Raw genomic sequence first — 17340 nt, 5'->3', positions numbered from 1 at the left:
GAGATGGGGTTTCATCACATTGGCCATGCTGGTCTCAAACTCCTGACCTCAGGTGATCCACCCACCTTGGCCTCCCGAAGTGCTGGGATTACAGGCGTGAGACACTCATTGATAATTCTTATTTAAAGCAGTTATTACTATGATGGCCTCCAAGCAGTGATTTCCTAATTTCTTAATTCCTTTTGCATGTATTAATTGGTATTCTTTTGTGAGGTAGTTTTCCTTCTCCCCTACTTACTTATTCATTCATAGGTATGTTTATAACAGTATGGACTCAGGGGTGCCTATTTTATTCAATAGGCTATATTACATTAATTATTTGATACTCAAATTATTCCATATTTTGCCAGTGGGAGCAACTTTATTAATAAATTGGCTTCTGTATTCTTTTAGTATGTCCATGATTCTTTAAGTATTTCCTTATTTTCTGGTGTCCCAAGATGTTCCAGACCCATCTTACACTTTCCTTGCCCCTGCCCTGGCATCAGCCATTTCTCCAGTAAGATCTAGCTTATTATTTTTTTTTTGAAATGGAATTTTGCTATTGTTGCCCAGGCTGGAGTGCAATGATGCGATCTCAGCTCACTGCAACCTCCACCTCCCAGGTTCAAGCGATTCTCCTGCCTCAGCCTCCTGAGTAGCTGGGATTTCAGGCTGGTCTCAAACTCCTGACCTCGAGATCAGCCCACCTCAGCCTCCCAACATGCTGGGATTATAGGTGCAGGCCACCACACCCGGCCTGCCCTGGCTTATTTTATTAGGGAATGGAATTGAGAAACCAAGATCTGAGTTGATGATGTGTTCATTGCTTCTGGGATGGCATTGCTTTTAGGTGCCCTAAGTGAAGATGAAATACATGTACACACATGTACATATACAGCCATCTGTCTCTATTTGTATATCATTCATTTATATACATATTTTAAAAGATGAGATTTTACAGTGATATCTCTAATTTCTCTCCAACTCCATCTAGATTAGTCTAGCCTTCCTCCTTTACTTATTTGTAGATCCTTTTTCCACAAGTGAGAAACCTGGCTCCCACAATCTTTAGATTTTTTTTTCCCCTAACCCCCTGTAAACAACCAATCTTCCAGCCATTCAGAAGCCACCGCCTCTTCTTTCTCCCCTTCTACACATGGCTCGTGCCCTACTGAGTATCTCCACACTCTTCCTGTGGCCACACCAGGCTGAGCAAACCCTGTTACTGACTCATAACAGCAGACTAGTTAGACTCTCCCAGACTAGACTAGCACACTAGAGCAGTTACTTCTATACCTGCTACCCAATCAGGAGAAATGATTGGCATTTCAGAACGTGGCCGGCTTTGTGTCAAAAGGAAGATTAAATAAATCACGTAATATAGTGTGTTAGCTCCAGTGGGGGAGAGAATTTGGTCTTGTAATAGAAGCAGCCACTTAAAAGGAAAAAGAAATTTATTCTAGAAGCACTGGTCTCAAAAAAAAAAAAAAAACCACACGAAAAAATCTCAGTGAATATATCTTTGTTTTGAATTTCAACTCCATTAAAAATCTTGAGTTGTTTTAAATTTATAATGAAAAGGTTTTATAGCCTTTTCTCTTGAAAATCACAGCAAACTAGATTTACTCCAAGATTTTTTTATTCCTGTGAATTTTAGATATTATTTGTCTTCCTTTTTATAATGAATAATTCAAAGTGAATACAATTTTTTTTTTGTCTGTATATTTTGAGACGGAGTCTCACTTTGTTGCCCAGGCTGGAGTGCAGTAGTGTGATCTTGGCTCACTACAACCTCAGCCTCCCAGGTTCAAGTGATTCTCCTGCCTCAGCCTCCCGAGTAGCTGGGACTACAGGCACGTACCACCATGCCCGGCTGATTTTTTTGTATTTTTAGTAGAGACGGGGTTTCACCATGTTGGCCAGGCTAGTCTCGAACTCCTGACCTCAAGTGATCCGCCTGCCTTGGCCTCCCAAAGTGTTGGGATTACAGGCGTGAGCCACTGTAGCCAGCCTGAATATATATTCTAAAATCTAGATTTATGTTTTTTTGGGATTTAATTATTTTTTATAGGTATAACTTTGGAGAAAGAACAACGACCAATATTTATCCTGGCTTTTTAGTCAATTTTAGACATTAGTGTTCTAAACTAAATTTCTCTTTCTTTTTAGGTTTGTCCAAGACTGGTTTTCAGAAAGGAAGCAAGTGGCCAAAGTGGATTTCTCTACAGTGTTACCACGCTTCATTTCTCTATACATCTTTTCCTTTCTGAGTCCGAAAGATCTGTGTGCAGCCGCTCAAGTCAGCTGGGCCTGGAAGTTTTTAACTGAACAGGTTCACTACTTGTCACTTCCCAGTAATCGGGCATGAGTACAGCTGTAATCTGTAACGAGGGTACCGGGGTAGCGCCCTTCCCTGAAGACAATAGCTGAGGGCACCCGATCCATCGTTAACTTACCCTGGAGAGAAAAAATGGGGATAAGTGAAAAACAATAATGTATTTCTGAAAATAAAGAAGGAACATAGACTAGTCCAAAAATTCATGTTACTTTAAAAAATCTTTAGTCGGGTGTGGTGTCTCAGGCCTGTAATCCAAGCACTTTGGGAGGCTGAGGCAGGTGGATCATGAGGTCAGGAGTTTGAGGCCAGCATGCCCAAGATGGTGAAACCCTGTCTCTACTAAAAATACAAAAATTAGCTGGGCGCGGTGGCAGGCACCTATAATCCCAACTATTTGGGAGGCTGAGGCAGGAGAATTGCTTCAACCTGGGAGGTGGAGGTTGCAGTGAGCCGAGATGGTGCCATTGCACTCCAGCCTGAGCAACAGAGCAAGACTCTGTCTCAAAAAAGAAAATCTTTAAATACAGTACTCAGAATAATTATTTAGAGAACATTTTATCTTTGTTAAAAAAGTTCACTTTTCTTCATGAAAAATTTACGCTTTAGGTTTTGCATATTATTTTATCTCTAATAACTCAGCGCTAGAAACTGCTACCCGACCACTGCCTCAACTGACCCCTTACTAACACCTGTTAAAGAACATACATTGAGATCGGTTCACAGCAGTTGAAAGCCGTTAACAGCAGCAGCTGTTTAAAATCAACATCCTTTGCCATCATTTCTGCCTCTGACGTCTTTGTTTCTTCATTTTCTTGTAAAATATTTTAAAAAATGTAATGATACACGTACTTGTTTGTGAGACAGGATCTCATTCTATTGCCTGGGCTGGAATGCAGTGGTGCTATCTGGCTCACTGCAACCTCTGCCTCCCAGGCTCAAGCAATCCTCCCACCTCAGCCTCCCAAGTAGTTGGAATTATAGATATGCACCGCGACACCCAGCTAATTTTTGTATTTTTAGTAGAGATGGAGTTTTGCCATGTTGGCCAAGCTGGCGAACTCCGGGGCTCAAGAGATCCACCCACCTCGGCCTCCCAAACTGCTGGGATTACAGGTGTGAGCCACCGTGCCTGGCCTAGTCCATTTACACTTCTGTTAACACTGATACATTTGTGCTTAATTCATCCTTTTACTATTTTTGTTTGTCCTGTTTATGTTTTTTTCCCTCTGCCTGTCTTCCTTTGCATGATTAAATTTTTTTTTCAATTGTTATAGATTCTTTAACAGTTCTTTCATGGTTACCATAGAGATGACAACATATAGCCTTGTATTGATATCTTACCATAGAGATTACAACATATAGCCTTGTATTAATATTATCTTACCATTTCTAAGACAATGCAAGGAGCATAGAACCCTTTAAATTCATTTACCCTCCTCTCAGTTTCTGTGCATTTTTTATTAAAAAATTTTTATTTTATATATACTAATAACCACGATAGCCTACTGTTGACCGGAAGACTTACTGATAACACTAATAGTCAATTAACACATATTTTGTATGATATGTGTATTATATACTGTATTCTTCAATATGGCAAGCTAGAGAACAGATTATTTAAAAATTCATAAAATATATTTACTGTTAAGTGGAAGTGGATCGTTGTAAAAATCTTCATCCTTATCTTCACACTGAGTAGGATGAGGAAGAGGAGGGGTTGGTATTGCAGTCTTGGGCATGGCAGAGTAGAAGGAACTGTACAGATGCACCCATGCAGTTCAAACCATTGTTCAAGCGTTAAGTGTATAAAATAAACAACACAAACACGTATCTCATAAATCTTTATTACTATTGATTTATGTAGTCAATATTTGTATTTATATATTTATATATATATATATATTAATTAATTTTTTTTTTTTTTTCTTTCCGTAGCTCCTTTTCTTCTGTTCCTGCATCTCTGAGTTTCCATTTGGGATCATTTTCCTTTTGCATTCTATTTCATATTACCTCCAGTGCAGGTGTGCTGCTGATAAATTCTCTTGGTTGTGTGTCTGAAAGTATTTCATCTTCATACTTAGAGGATATTTTAATAAGAAATTTTAATTCTAGGTTGGCACCTAATTTTTTTTAACAGAACTTTGAAAATATTCCACTGTTTTTTTCTTGAGAAGTCAGAAGTTTTATTGTTAGTCCTTTAAAGGTAACATTTCTATCATCTCTAGCTGCTTTTCAGACTTTTTAATTTTCAGTAATGCCGTTGTGATATACCTAGGGGCATGTGTGTGTCTGTGTGTGTGCGCGCACATCCATCTTGTTTTGTGTTTTGCAGTGATTTTTGAGTCTGAGACTCAGTGTCTTTCATCAGTTTTGAAACATTCTCAGATGTTATTTCTTCATATTGATTCTGCCCCATTCTCTTTCTCCTAGGATTCTAATACTTATAGGTTGGAAAGATTCACTATGTCCCATAACTTTCATATTCTTTTATACACATTGTCCATTTCTGTGACCTTCACTATTTCAGTCTGGGTTTTCTTCGGACCTATCTTTCAGTTTACTGTTTCTTTAGCTAGATTCTAATATGATCTTAAACCCATCCATTGAGTTATACATTTATTATATTTTTCAGTTTTAGGATATTGATTTAATTCTTTTGCCAAAATTTTCCACCTCGTCATTTATTTTAGATATATTAATTATAGAGTATTTATTTCCCCAAAGTTCATGTCTGATAATTACAACATTTGGATTACCTGAGGATCTCTCTACAGTTACTAAAAACCAAAAAGAAGACACAAAAGATTCTTGTCTATTGTGTGTTCTAGTTGATTTTGATTGAGTACCAGATACTGAGTTTACAAAATCGATGTGATCCTTTGAGTCTCTGGGTGATGTTATCTTCCCCCAGAGAGAATTTCCTTTTGTTTCTGGCCTGTCTAAATGCTAGGAACAGATCATACGAATCCAGTCAAGGAATGAGATATTTCAAAGCTGAATTCAGTCTTTGTGAGAGTTTGTCTAATTCAGTATTATCCTTCCTGAAAAGAATCTTTTTTTTTTTTTTTTTTTTTTTTTTTTAATTCAAGACAGAGTCTTGCTCTGTTGCCCAGGCTGGAGTGCAATGGCATGATCTCAGCTCACTACAACCTCTGCCTCCTGGGGTCAAGCGATTCTCCTGCCTCGGCCTCCTGAGTAGCTGGGATGACAGGCATGCACCACCATGCCTGGCTAATTTTTTTTATTTTTAGTACAGACTGGGTTTCACAATGTTAGCCAGGATGGTCTTGTTCTTCTGACCTCGTGATCTGCCCACCTTGGCCTCCCAAAGCAGAAAAGAATTTTAGCTGAAAGCTGGTATGATTACCAAGGCTCTTCTTAATGGGCCCTAAATTTCCATTTGTGTCCTCTCTTCCCTGTGAGAATGCCTAAGATTCTTTTTTAGCATCTAAGCCTTTTAGTCATAACTTTCTGTTCTGCTTCTCAGGATAACAAACTTTACTTTGGAACTGACAAATGCTTTGAAATAAAAAGTGATACCAAATATCAGGCTCTTACCTCTCTGGGTTTCCCTTCTTTCTGGGGTCTTGGTTGAACAAGTCCTTATTGCATTGATAGCTCAATAATATAGCCTTCAAATAACTGTTTTTATATTTGGTCTATATATTTCATTAGATCAAACCACATGAAATTTTCTGTCTTCATATATCAAAATGGTTGCATACTGGCGATATCGTATGGTTCAGTCAAGATTATTGTCAATGAGAGGGTTAATCTGAAATAAACTATTCCACTATTGCTAGAAGCTAAATTATCAGAATCTAGGGTTAATGTAACCAAATGCTATTGGAATATTAGATAAGTGTCACAACAATGACTAATATATACATTCACATATAATATATATATTCATCAAATAGTATTTTTCCTGTGGAACAAGATACGCTTCTTCAAAGTCAAGTTCAGATAGTAAGTCAGTTAACAGCATTGAAAAACCTGTATCTGGGCTGGGTGCGGTGGCTCGTGCCTGTAATCCCAGCATTTTGGGAGGCTGAGGTGGGCGGATCATGAGGTCAAGAGATTGAAACCATCCTGGCCAACATGGTGAAACCCTGTTTCTACTAAAATACAAAAGAAAAAAAAAAATTAGCCAGACATGGTGGTGAGTGTCTGTAATCCCAGCTACTTGGGAGGCTGAGGCAAGAGAATTGCTTGAACCTGGGAGGCAGAGGTAGCAGTGAGCCAAGATTGCGTCACTGTACTCCAGTTTGGTGATAGAGTGTGACTCTGTCTCAAAAAAAAAAAAAAAAAAAAACAAAAATATATATATATACACATATAAATAATTAAATTAAATAAATAAAAACCTTGTATGTGGCCAGGCACAGCCTCTGGAAGACTGAAGTGGGCAGATCACCTGAGGTCAGGAGTTCCAGACCAGCCTGGCCAACATGGGGAAACTCCGCCTCTACTAAAAATATAAAAATATGGCCAGGCGCAGTGGCTCATGCCTGTAATCCCAGCACTTTGGGAGACCAAGGTGGGCAGATAACGAAGTCAGGAGACCAAGACCATCATGGCCAACATGGTGAAATCCCGTTTCTACCAAAAATACAAAAATTAGCTGGGTGTGGTGGTGCATGCCTATAATCCCAGCTACTCAGAGGCCGAGGCAGGAGAATCACTTCAACCAGGGAGCTGGAGGTTGCAGTGAGCCAAGATCATGCCACTGCACTCCAGCCTGGTAACAAAGCGTGACTCTGTCTTAAAAAAAAAAAAAATTAGCCAGGGGTGGTAGCATGTAAGTGTAATCACAGATACTCGGGAGGTTGAGGCAAGAGAATTGCTTGAACTCGGGAGGCAGAGGTCGTAGTGAGCTGAGATTGCACCACTGCACTCCAGCCTGGGTGATGGAGTGGGACTCCATCTCAAAAAAATAAATAAATAAATAAATAAAAACCTTATATCTTATATAAACATTGTAGAAACAAATGAATTTGCATACAAATTTGCACAGGAGATTTTAGTACCAGAAATCTCAGTGTAATGAAAAAGGTATCTGTGTACCTGAAAATATTATTGCTGGAAAACTGTCTGAAAACAATTTGTGACTCCTCTTCCTCTTGTTTCTGAAGGATTGCTTATGGATGCCCAAATGCATTAAGTTCGGATGGTTTCTGCCCTATACTCCAACAGATAACGAGTATGGTGCTTGGAAGCGCCATTACATTGCTTGTGTGTCCCACTTAGACTGGCTGACACCCAGGGAGGCTGCTGCTACTTACGGGACGCTGAATGAATCCAAAACAGAAGATGAGGAACTACTAGAGAGACATAGAGAAAAGTGCCTAAGGAAAAGAATTTGGGAGAAAATTGCACTTCGTAGGAGTAAGTAGCATTTTAAAACTTTGTATCTTATATAAATATTGTAGAAACAAATGGATTCACATACCCATTCCCACAGAGGAAGACAGCCCTATCTTTCAAAATACTCTGTGGGTGGCAGTCTTTAAAGTATTTTCAAGATGAGCTCTTTTTTATTGTGTATTTCAAGTTAATTGACCAGAAAAACAGATTTCAGACAAAATAAGGTTAAATATCAGTGCCTCCATCGCTGTTCTGGCTCCTCTGAGGCTTATAAAACCAAAAACGAGAAGAGGAAAGATGTGTGAACATGGGCAAAAAGCAAATAAATAGGTCCAAAACAGGAATTGGGAGTGGTGAAAGGAGGAGGAGAAATGAAAATAAGAATGGAAGCAGGAAAAATGGCCTTTAAAAAAGAGAGGAAAGAGAGGACAGCTCTTTCTTTTTTCTTTTTTTTTGAGACAAAGTCTCACGCAAGCTACAGTGCAATGGCGTGATCTGGGCTCACTGCAGCCTCCGCCTCCCAGGTTTAAGCTATTCTCCTGCCTCAGCCTCCCGAGTAGCTGGGATAACAGGCATGTGACACCACGCCCAACTAATTTTTGTAGTTTTAGTAGAGACGAGGTTTCACCACGTTGGCCAGGCTGGTCTCGAACTCCTGACCTCAGACGATCCATCCGCCTCAGTCTCCCAAAATGCTGGGATTACAGGTGTGAGCCACCACACCCAGCCATTTCCTCTCTCTCTTTTTAAAAGCCTCTCTCTTTCAGTTAAGCCCCCTTTTGATTTTTTATTTTTTTGAGACAGGGTCTTATTCCGTCACCCAGGCTGTGCAGTGTCGTGATCGCTGGCTCACTGCAGCCTCCACTTCTGAGGCTCAAGTGATCCTCCACCTCAGCCTCCCGAGTAGCTGGGACCACAGGTGCATACCACCATGCCCTGCTAATTTGTTGTATTTTTAGTAGAGACAGGGTTTCACCATGCTGGTCATGCTGGTCCTGAACTCTTGGGGTCAAGTGACCCACTCACCCTCGCCTCCCAAGGTGCTGGGATTACAGGTGTGAGAGCCACAACGGCCAGCCTTGGCTAGGCCTTATGCTTTATGCAGTGTGTAAAAGAAAATGGCAAAACTGATTTGAGTTCTCCCATGCCTTCTTCCAATTAACTCACCCTCTGGTGAGATTGTGATACATAGGAAATTGCTTGAAGACAAGAAGAAGGGCACAAACAAATGTGACACTTAGCAATTGATTAACTGGTCTCCACAAGAAAAGAGTTACTTGTTCTCTGAGCTTTGTTTCTTGACCTGAAATGACTGGTAGCTCGCAGCCACAGTGCCGAGAGCATGAGAAATCCAAGCCCAGTGTGTGAAAATGGCTATAATTATTGTCATTTGGAACCTTGCCCTGGTACAGCTTTATTTCTGATGCCTTTTTCTGTGTGGACCTGACTGGGAGAAGCATGAAGTAACCAGCCCCGCTGCTGCTCTTTGTTTTTCAGAGGAGTTATTCAAAGTTCGACCCCCTTGGGTGAGTGGAATGGGCCGCTCTAGCATGCCAAAGCCCAAATGCCAACCACGCCTCTCCCAGACTCTAAGGGAGCGAGCAGGATCACATGAAGCTTTGGAGAAGCAGCTTGTTTTGACATCGTTAGAAACCTTGCCCAAGCAGTAAGTAAAATTCCATCTACTGAAGGCTCAGCACCGTCCCCTGATACCAATAATTCATTCTACAATAATTTAGCTAACATGCAGAAATCTTCTGTGGCTCATATCCTATGAAATATTGGTAGAGATAATTAATTTTCTTCTTTTTTTTGAGACAGAGTTTTGCTCTGTCGCCCAGGCTGGAGTGCAGTGGAGCGATCTCGGCTCACTGCAAACTCCAACTCCTGGTTCAAGCAATTCTACTGCATCAGCCTCCCAAGTAGCTAGGATAACAGGCATGTGCTAACATACCCAGCTAATTTTTGTATTTTTAGTAGAGATGGGGTTTCACCATGTTAGCCAGGATGGTCTTGATCTCCTGACCTCGTGATCCACTTACCTCAGCCTCCCAAAGTGCTAGGATTACAGGCATGAGCCACCACACCTGGCTGAGATAATTAATTTTCTAGAACAGTGGTCTTAAACATGCTTTCTGAAGAGGTAAACATATAATATCCAAAACTTATATTTTAAATATTCTGTTTGTTTTTGAGATGAGGTCTGGCCACATTGCTCAGGCTAGTGTCAAACCTGTAGGCTCAAGCGATCCTCCCACTGGCCTCCCAAGTAGCTGCAATTACATGCATGCCACCGAGCCTGACTTCACATATTCTCAACTCTGCAATGAAGCTATATTGTGGATGTAGTATATTTTCTGAATAAAGTGATTGAGCAAAGATTACATTTTTCCACAAGTGTTTTTTATGAAGTAAGAGTATCCAAATGGTACCCAAATATAACTTCCATTTATATTTGTATGTACAAATATAATTTTATTACCCAAAATAGAGAAACATCAGCTGCATTCAGTTACCAAATCATACTATACAGTGAAATTACCGGAAATTCAATTCCATCTGACTCTCATAACCATCACAATTGTGCATCTACTTAGAATTTCTTTTTAACTTTTAACTTTGGATTCTAGAGATCATGTAATCTCACTCACCTATGTTTCAAATGAGGAACCTGAGGCCTAAAGAGGTGACATGACTTACCCACATGTCAAAGTGTCAAACACTAGAACCTAAAACTCTAAAATTCCAACAGTCTTTCAACTTCACCCACTGATGCTACATAGGATCTCTATGTGTCTGAACATTTGTGAATGTGTGTACGTACATTTACTTGTCCAAGGCACCTAAAGGATTTTAAGAAGCCAGGCGTAGTGGCTCAGCCGATATTCCTAGCTCTTTGGGAGGCCGAGGTGGGAGGATCACTTGAACTCAGGAGTTGGAGACCAGCCTAGGCAATATGGTGAGACCCCATCTCTATAAAAAGTAGAAAATAGCTGGGTATAATGGCACACACCTGTGGTCCCAGCTACCTGGGAGGCTGAGATGGGAAAGATTGTTTGAGCCTGGGAGTTTGAGGCTACAGAGAGCTGTGATCACACAACTGCACTCCAACCTGGGTGACAGAGCAGGACCCTGTCACTTAATATATATATATATTTATATATATACACTCCTGAGTAGCTGGAAACATATATATATATATATATATATACACATATATAATACACACACATACTTCATATATATATATGAAGTGTATACACACATACATATATAAAGTGTATACACACACACATAAAAAGTGTACATGTGAGAGTGTGTGTGTGGAGATTATTCAGGAAAAACTGAGGCCTAGAAGGAAATTCAAAATCTCTCAGCTACTTTTTAAATATCTTTTGAACTCCCAAATATGTCATTACATTCATTTAAGTGCCCAGTATGAGCTAAGTAAGTTCCAAGAGACTGTTGCATCCCACATGTGCAGAGGAGAGGCTCAGAGAGCAGATTTGGCCCACCCCACCCAGGAGCTCCATTTGCTACTGGCCCCTCAAAACACAGGGAGAAGCTAAGGCATGGAGGCCACATGCCTTGCAGAGTAGAGCTGATGCCCAGAGCACATATGCTGCTCACTTACCAAAACTCAAGGTAAAAGAAAATTAAAACTTCATGTCTTTCCTTTTTCTCCTTAGAAGCAATATTTCTGGAAGCCATTCCTACCCTTTATTATCAAAGAAAAATTGGCATGGAGTGTATAAAAATGATGACAGCTCTTCATGTGCTCTCCGGCCACACTTCATATTAATATCCTCTCGGATTCCTGCATATGAGGTAGAGTATGTTATGAGACCAGTCCTGTCCTGATTTAATCTACACTAGAGGGTGTGTGACAGTCTTTTGGCCACCATGTGTATGAAAAATGATTCAACTTCTAAAAGGAAAATCAAGCCAGGTGTGGTGGCACATACCAGTAGTCCCAGCTACTTGGGAGGTTGAAGTGGGAGGATCACTGGAGCCCAGGAGGCAGAGGCTGCAGTGAGCTGTGGTCACACCACCGCACTCCAGCCTGGGCAACAGAGTGAGACTGTTTCTATTAAAAAAAAAAAAAAAAAGAAAAAAAAGAAAAATCTTCATTTTAGGCTGGGCATGGTGGCTCATACCTGTAATCCAAGCACTTTGGAGGCCAAGGCGGGTGGATCACCTGAGGTCAGGAGTTCAAGACCAGCCTGACCAACATGGTGAAACCCTGTCTATAACAAAATTTAAAAATAAATAAATAATAAAAAAAATTTTTTTAAAAAAAAGGAAAAAAGAAAATTAAAGCCCAGGTACAGTGGCTCACGTCTGTAATCCCAGCACTTTGGGAGGTCAAGGTAGGTGGATTACCTGAGATCAGGAGTTCAAAACCAGCCTGGCCAACATGGCCAAAACCCATCTCTACTAAAAGTACAAAAAAAATAGCTTAAGTGTGGTGGCACGGGCCTGTAGTCCCAGTTACTGAGGAGGCTGAGGCATGAGAATTGCTTGAACCTGGAAGGCAGAGGTTGCACTGACCTAAGATCAGGCTACTGTACTCCAGCCTGGGTGACAGAGTGAGACTGTCTAAAATAAAATAAAATAAATTAAGTAAATTAAACATAAATAAAATCATCTAAGTGAAAATGTATAGACCCGAAATAGTTTTTAAAGTCAGAATTAATGAAGGTAATCATAAATCAAAATTATGTGGAAAAGTATTAAAGGCTCAGACTTTTAACTGAAGCCTTTTGAGAGGTGACAATTTACTCAGTGTCAAAGTTTCAAACACTAGAACCTAAAATCCTAAAATTTCAACACTCTTAGCTTCACCCATTGATGCTACATGTGGATCTCTGTGTGTCTGAGCATTTGTGAGTGTGTCTGTGTATTAGTCTGTTCTCGCACTTCTATAAAGAAATACTCAAGGCTGGGTAATTTACAAAGGAAAGAGATTTAATTGACTCACAGTTTCACATGGCTGGGGAGGCCTCAGGAAACTTACAATCATGGCAGAAGGCTAAGGAAAGCAAGGACCTTCTTCATATGACAGCAGGAGAGAGAATGAGCAAGAGAAATGCCAGACACTTATGAAACCATCAGATCTCATGAAAACTCACTCAGTGTCATGAGAACAGCATGGGGGAACCGCCCTCGTGATCTAATCACCTCCCACCAGTTCCGTCCCTTGACACGTGGGGATAATGGGGATTACAAATCAAGATGAGATTTGGGTGGGAACACAAAGCCAAACCGTATCAATGTGCATGTCCAATAAATTTTTGAATTTGTTGCACTTAATCCAAAAAAGGAGCATACTGATTAAGAATTACTTTAAAACTTCTCTGGAATTCTCAAATAATTTAATAGTACTATGTAACCACCATCTCACAAAAGAAGAATGTCAGAAATCCTGTTTTATGATTTAATTAAGGTACCATTAAACTAAAATATGCTTTCTCTATAATGAAGTTATAGATTTTAATTTTATATGAATAATGTGAAGTTACAGATTTTAATTTTAATATGAATAATATAAATTTAAAGGAAGTACAAAGAAGACCTTGGAAGATAATAGTATTTATATATGTGGGTGTATATGTATGTATACACGTGTACCTGTATGTATTAATATGCACACATAGGGACATTTACTTAGAAAAGTTTCTATTTGTAATAAAATGGCTCCTTTCAAGATACGAACTCACTTCTTCTGGGCATTTAGGAGTCAGCCCTAATCACTGACAACTGGTGAGCTCAGTGGATCCACATGAAAGCAAGATCAGAGCCTTGATCTCCATGTGGGCCATAGTTTCCCCAGTGCTTAACAGTGCATCATGCTGGCTGGGTATGGTGGCTCACACCTATGATCCCAACATGCTGGGAGGCCAAGGCAGGAGGATTGCTGGGACTACAGGCGAACACCACCAGCACCACACCCACCTAATTTTTGTATTTTTTATGGAGACGGGTTTCACCATGTTGCCCAGGCTGGTCTCAAACTCCTGAGCTCAAGTGATCTGCCAGCCTTGGCCTCTCAGAGTGCTGGGATTACAGGTGTGAGCCACCGTGCTTGGCTTCTATTACTTTTCAAAAGTTATTTATCCTTTCTGCCCCCTAGCGCTGCTGGGCCTGCAGGTCTCTCTCGTGCCGCGTATACAGGTCTTGTTTTGCAGGATGGGGTTTGTTGAAGTTGTTCATGAGGTCAAGAGATTGAGACCATCCTGGTCAACATGGTGAAACCCCGTCTCTACTAAAAATACAAACTAATTTAGCCGGGCGTGGTGGCACATGCGTGTAATCACAGCTACTCAGGAGGCTAAGGCAGGAGAGTCGCTTGAACCTGGGAGGCAGAGGTTGCGGTGAGCCGAGATTGTGCCATTGCACTCTAGCCTGGATAACAAGGTGAAACTCCATTTAAAAAAAAAAAAAAAAAAAAAAAAAGAATAAGGCCTACTTTAAGAAATACCAGGTGAAATTTAGAAGACAACCAGAGGGTAAAAGAAGTGATCACTATGCTGGGAAACGCTTGGTGATACAAGTTAAAAATAAATGCAACACACCCACATACAGGATAATTCATGTGACAAACAGATATATCATTTGTCAGATTGCTTATTCCCCTATAGAGGGGAATGTGATAGTCTGCACAGCATAAGCACATGAACTGCCAAAATATGGTATGAAGGTTGGCCTGACAAATTCTGCTGCAGCATATTGTACTGGCCTGCTGCTGGCCCACAGGCTTCTCAATGGGCTTGGCATGGACAAGATCTATGAAGGCCAAGTGGAGGTAACTGGTGATGAATACAATGTGAAAAGCACTGATGGTCAGCCAGGGGCCTTTATCTGCTATTTGGATGCAGGCCTTGCGAGAACTACCACTGGCAATAAAGTTTTTGGTGCCCTGAAGGGAGCTGTGGATGGAGGCTTGTCTATCACTCACAGTACCAAACCATGCTCTGGTTATGATTCTGAAAGTAGGAAATTTAATGCAGAAATACACCAGAAGCATATCATGGGCCAGAACGTTGCAGATTACATGCGCTACTTAATGGAAGATGAAGATGCTAGAAACAGTTCTCTCAATGCATAAAGAACAGCGTAACTCCAGACATGATGGAGGAGATGTGTAAGAAAGCTCATGCTGCTACACGAGAGAATCCAGTCTATGAAAAGAACCCCAAGAAAGAAGTTAAAGAGAAGAGGTGGAACCGGCGCAAAATGTCCCTTGCTCAGAAGAAAGACCGCGTAGCTCTAAAGGCAGCAAGCTTCCTCAGAGCTCAGGAGCGGGCTGCTGAGAGCTAAACCAAACAATTTCCTATGAGGATTTTTCACATAAAGACAGTAAGCTATGGACAGCAAAAAGAAAAGAAAAGGTTATTTATATGTCTTTGTGCATGGTATACACAAAGATAAAAAGGTTGGAAGAAAATAATCTAATATTTTTTTGGGGGGGATGGAGTCTCGCTCTGCTGCCCAGGCTGGAATGCAGTGGTGACCTCTTAGCTCACTGCAACCTCCACATCCCAGGTTCAGTGATTCTCCTGCCTCAGCTCTCCGAGTAGCTGGGATTACAGGCACATGCCACCACACCCAACTAATTTTTGTATTTTTAGTAGAGATGGGGTTTCACCCTGTTGGCCAGAATGGTCTCGATCTCTTGACTTTGTGATCTGACCGCCTCAGCCTCCCAGAGTGCTGGGATTACAGGCATGAGTCACCGCGCCTGGCCCACATTGTTAATAGTATTTATTTCTGAGTGGAATTACATGGGTAATTTTCTCCTCTTATAATTAGAAATAAACTAATTTTAATAGAAACCAAGGAAGGAGGAAGCTTATCTTCTTCCATAATCTCTGAAAATTCTTTAGAAATCATGGCATATTTTGTATCCATTCTATTTCTTTCATTAATAAATATTCTAAAATAGTGGGTCTCAGCACCCACGGCTTTGGTTTCATTTTCCAGATGGTGGTGGAGAGCGTGAAGGCTGGTGTCGTTTCTGTGGTATACGAACACAGTGTAACCTTGGAGAGCCTACTTTACCTCATAGAAAAAGCTCTGGATGGGCAGAAGGCACAGAGCATGGGAATATTTAGTGATGGAGATAGCAGAGAAATCAATTTACTCCAAGGTAGACCCGGGCATTGGTGACAAACAACCATGCAACTTCGTGCTATGCAGCGTTTGTCCACAGTGGGACTTTCGGAGGACTGTTTCAGTTCCAAGTTGCTAAGATGTATTGATTTGGGCTTTATGAACAAAGTGAAGCTTTTTTTTCTTTTTTGATTCAGGGTCTTGCTCTGTCACCCAGGCTGGAGTGCAGTGGTGTGATCATGGCTCACTGGAGCCTGGACTTTCCAAGTTCAAGTGATCCACCTACTTCAGCCTCCCGAGCAGCTGGAACCACAGGCATGTGCCACCACAATGAGCTAATTTTTGTATTTTTTCTAGAGATGGGGGTTTTCCATGTTGCCCACGCTGGTCTCAAACTCCTGGGCTCAAGTGATTCTCCTACCTTAGCCTCTCAAAGTGCTGGGATTACAGGTGTGAACCACCATACCCAGCCTGTTGGTTTTTTTTTTTTTTTTTTGGAGACAGAGTCTTGCTCTGTTGACTAATGTGAAGTGCACTGGTATGATCATAGCTCAGGGCAGCCTCAAACTCCTGAGCTCAAGTGATTTGTCCTCAGTGTCCTAAGCAGCTGATGCATACAATCATAACAAGCTAATTTCTACTTTAACTTTTTAGAGATGGGATCCTACTCTATTGCCCAGGCTGGTCTGGAACTCCTAGCCTCAAGCAATCCTTCCATCTCAGCCCCAATGTGCTGGGATTACAGGTGTGAGCCGCCGTGCCTGGCCTTCTTTTTAAAACAGTAGCCATTCTAATGGATGTAGTATCTCATTGTGGTTTTGATTTGCATTTATCTGATGATTAGTGATGTCAAGCATCTTTTCATATGCTTTTTGGCCATTTGGATATCTTCTTTAGAGAAATGTCTGTTCAAGTCCTTTGCACATTTTTAAAAATTGAGTTTTTTCACTGTTGAGTTATAGGAGTTCATATATTCCAGATATTAACCCATTATCAAATATATGATTTGCAAATATTTTCTCCCATTCCATAGGCTTTGTTTTCACTCTGTTGATTGTATGCTTTGATGCACAAAAGTTTTAAGTTTGATGGAAATACAGCAATTTTAATAGCAAATACCAAGATCTATAAATGAGTGTACACTAACAACGTTTATTATATTCCTACTTGACTTACACTACAAAGGAAAGGAATGGCTGATACCAGCAACTTGGTACAGGGCAGCTATCAAAAACCTCATGGGGTGGAGCATGGCGGCTCACGCCTGCAATCCCAACATTTTGGGAGGCTGAGGTAGGTGGCTCTCTTGAGCCCAGGAACCCATACCAGCTTGGACAACATGGCATCCTGTGTCTACAAAAAATACAAAAAAATTAGCTGGCTTTGATGGAACACACCTGTAGTCCCAGCTACTCCTTGGAAGGCTGAGGTAGGAGGATCCCTGGATACCGGGGCGGGAGGGGGAGGGGGGCAGAGGTTGCAGTGAGCCATTGAGCCTCTGCACTCCAGCCTGGGCTGCAGAGAAAAACCCTATCTAAAAA

General features: G+C 40.9%; 1 protein-coding gene and 1 pseudogene across 9 annotated transcripts in view; both read left to right on the top strand.

Annotated features, from left to right (window-relative positions):
- The window catches only part of ECT2L (epithelial cell transforming 2 like), a 111123-nt gene that overhangs the window by 43409 nt on the left and 50374 nt on the right, over nucleotides 1-17340 (top strand). For 7 of the 9 annotated variants that reach the window (XR_004267753.1, XM_032274626.1, XM_032274629.1 and 4 more), the window contains 5 exons: nucleotides 2152-2314; nucleotides 7456-7708; nucleotides 9185-9353; nucleotides 11377-11515; nucleotides 15671-15836. Coding sequence is in view for 8 of the 9 variants with exons in the window: in XM_032274626.1 (XP_032130517.1) it covers nucleotides 2152-2314; nucleotides 7456-7708; nucleotides 9185-9353; nucleotides 11377-11515; nucleotides 15671-15836 (890 nt within the window). In the remaining variant the exon portion in view is untranslated. The remainder of the gene's footprint in view (nucleotides 1-2151; nucleotides 2315-7455; nucleotides 7709-9184; nucleotides 9354-11376; nucleotides 11516-15670; nucleotides 15837-17340) is intronic. The other 2 variants (XM_032274632.1, XM_032274628.1) reach the window with 2 other exon arrangements.
- On the top strand, nucleotides 14148-15116 carry LOC116549214 (annotated as a pseudogene).

This window comes from Sapajus apella, unplaced genomic scaffold (genome assembly GCF_009761245.1).
Source record: "Sapajus apella isolate SASKATOON/1434 unplaced genomic scaffold, GSC_monkey_1.0 scaffold6, whole genome shotgun sequence".
In the NCBI taxonomy this organism is placed as follows: domain Eukaryota; kingdom Metazoa; phylum Chordata; class Mammalia; order Primates; family Cebidae; genus Sapajus; species Sapajus apella.
The sequence above is the reverse complement of the archived record's forward strand: the minus strand, read 5'-3'. Positions and strand labels throughout refer to the sequence as shown.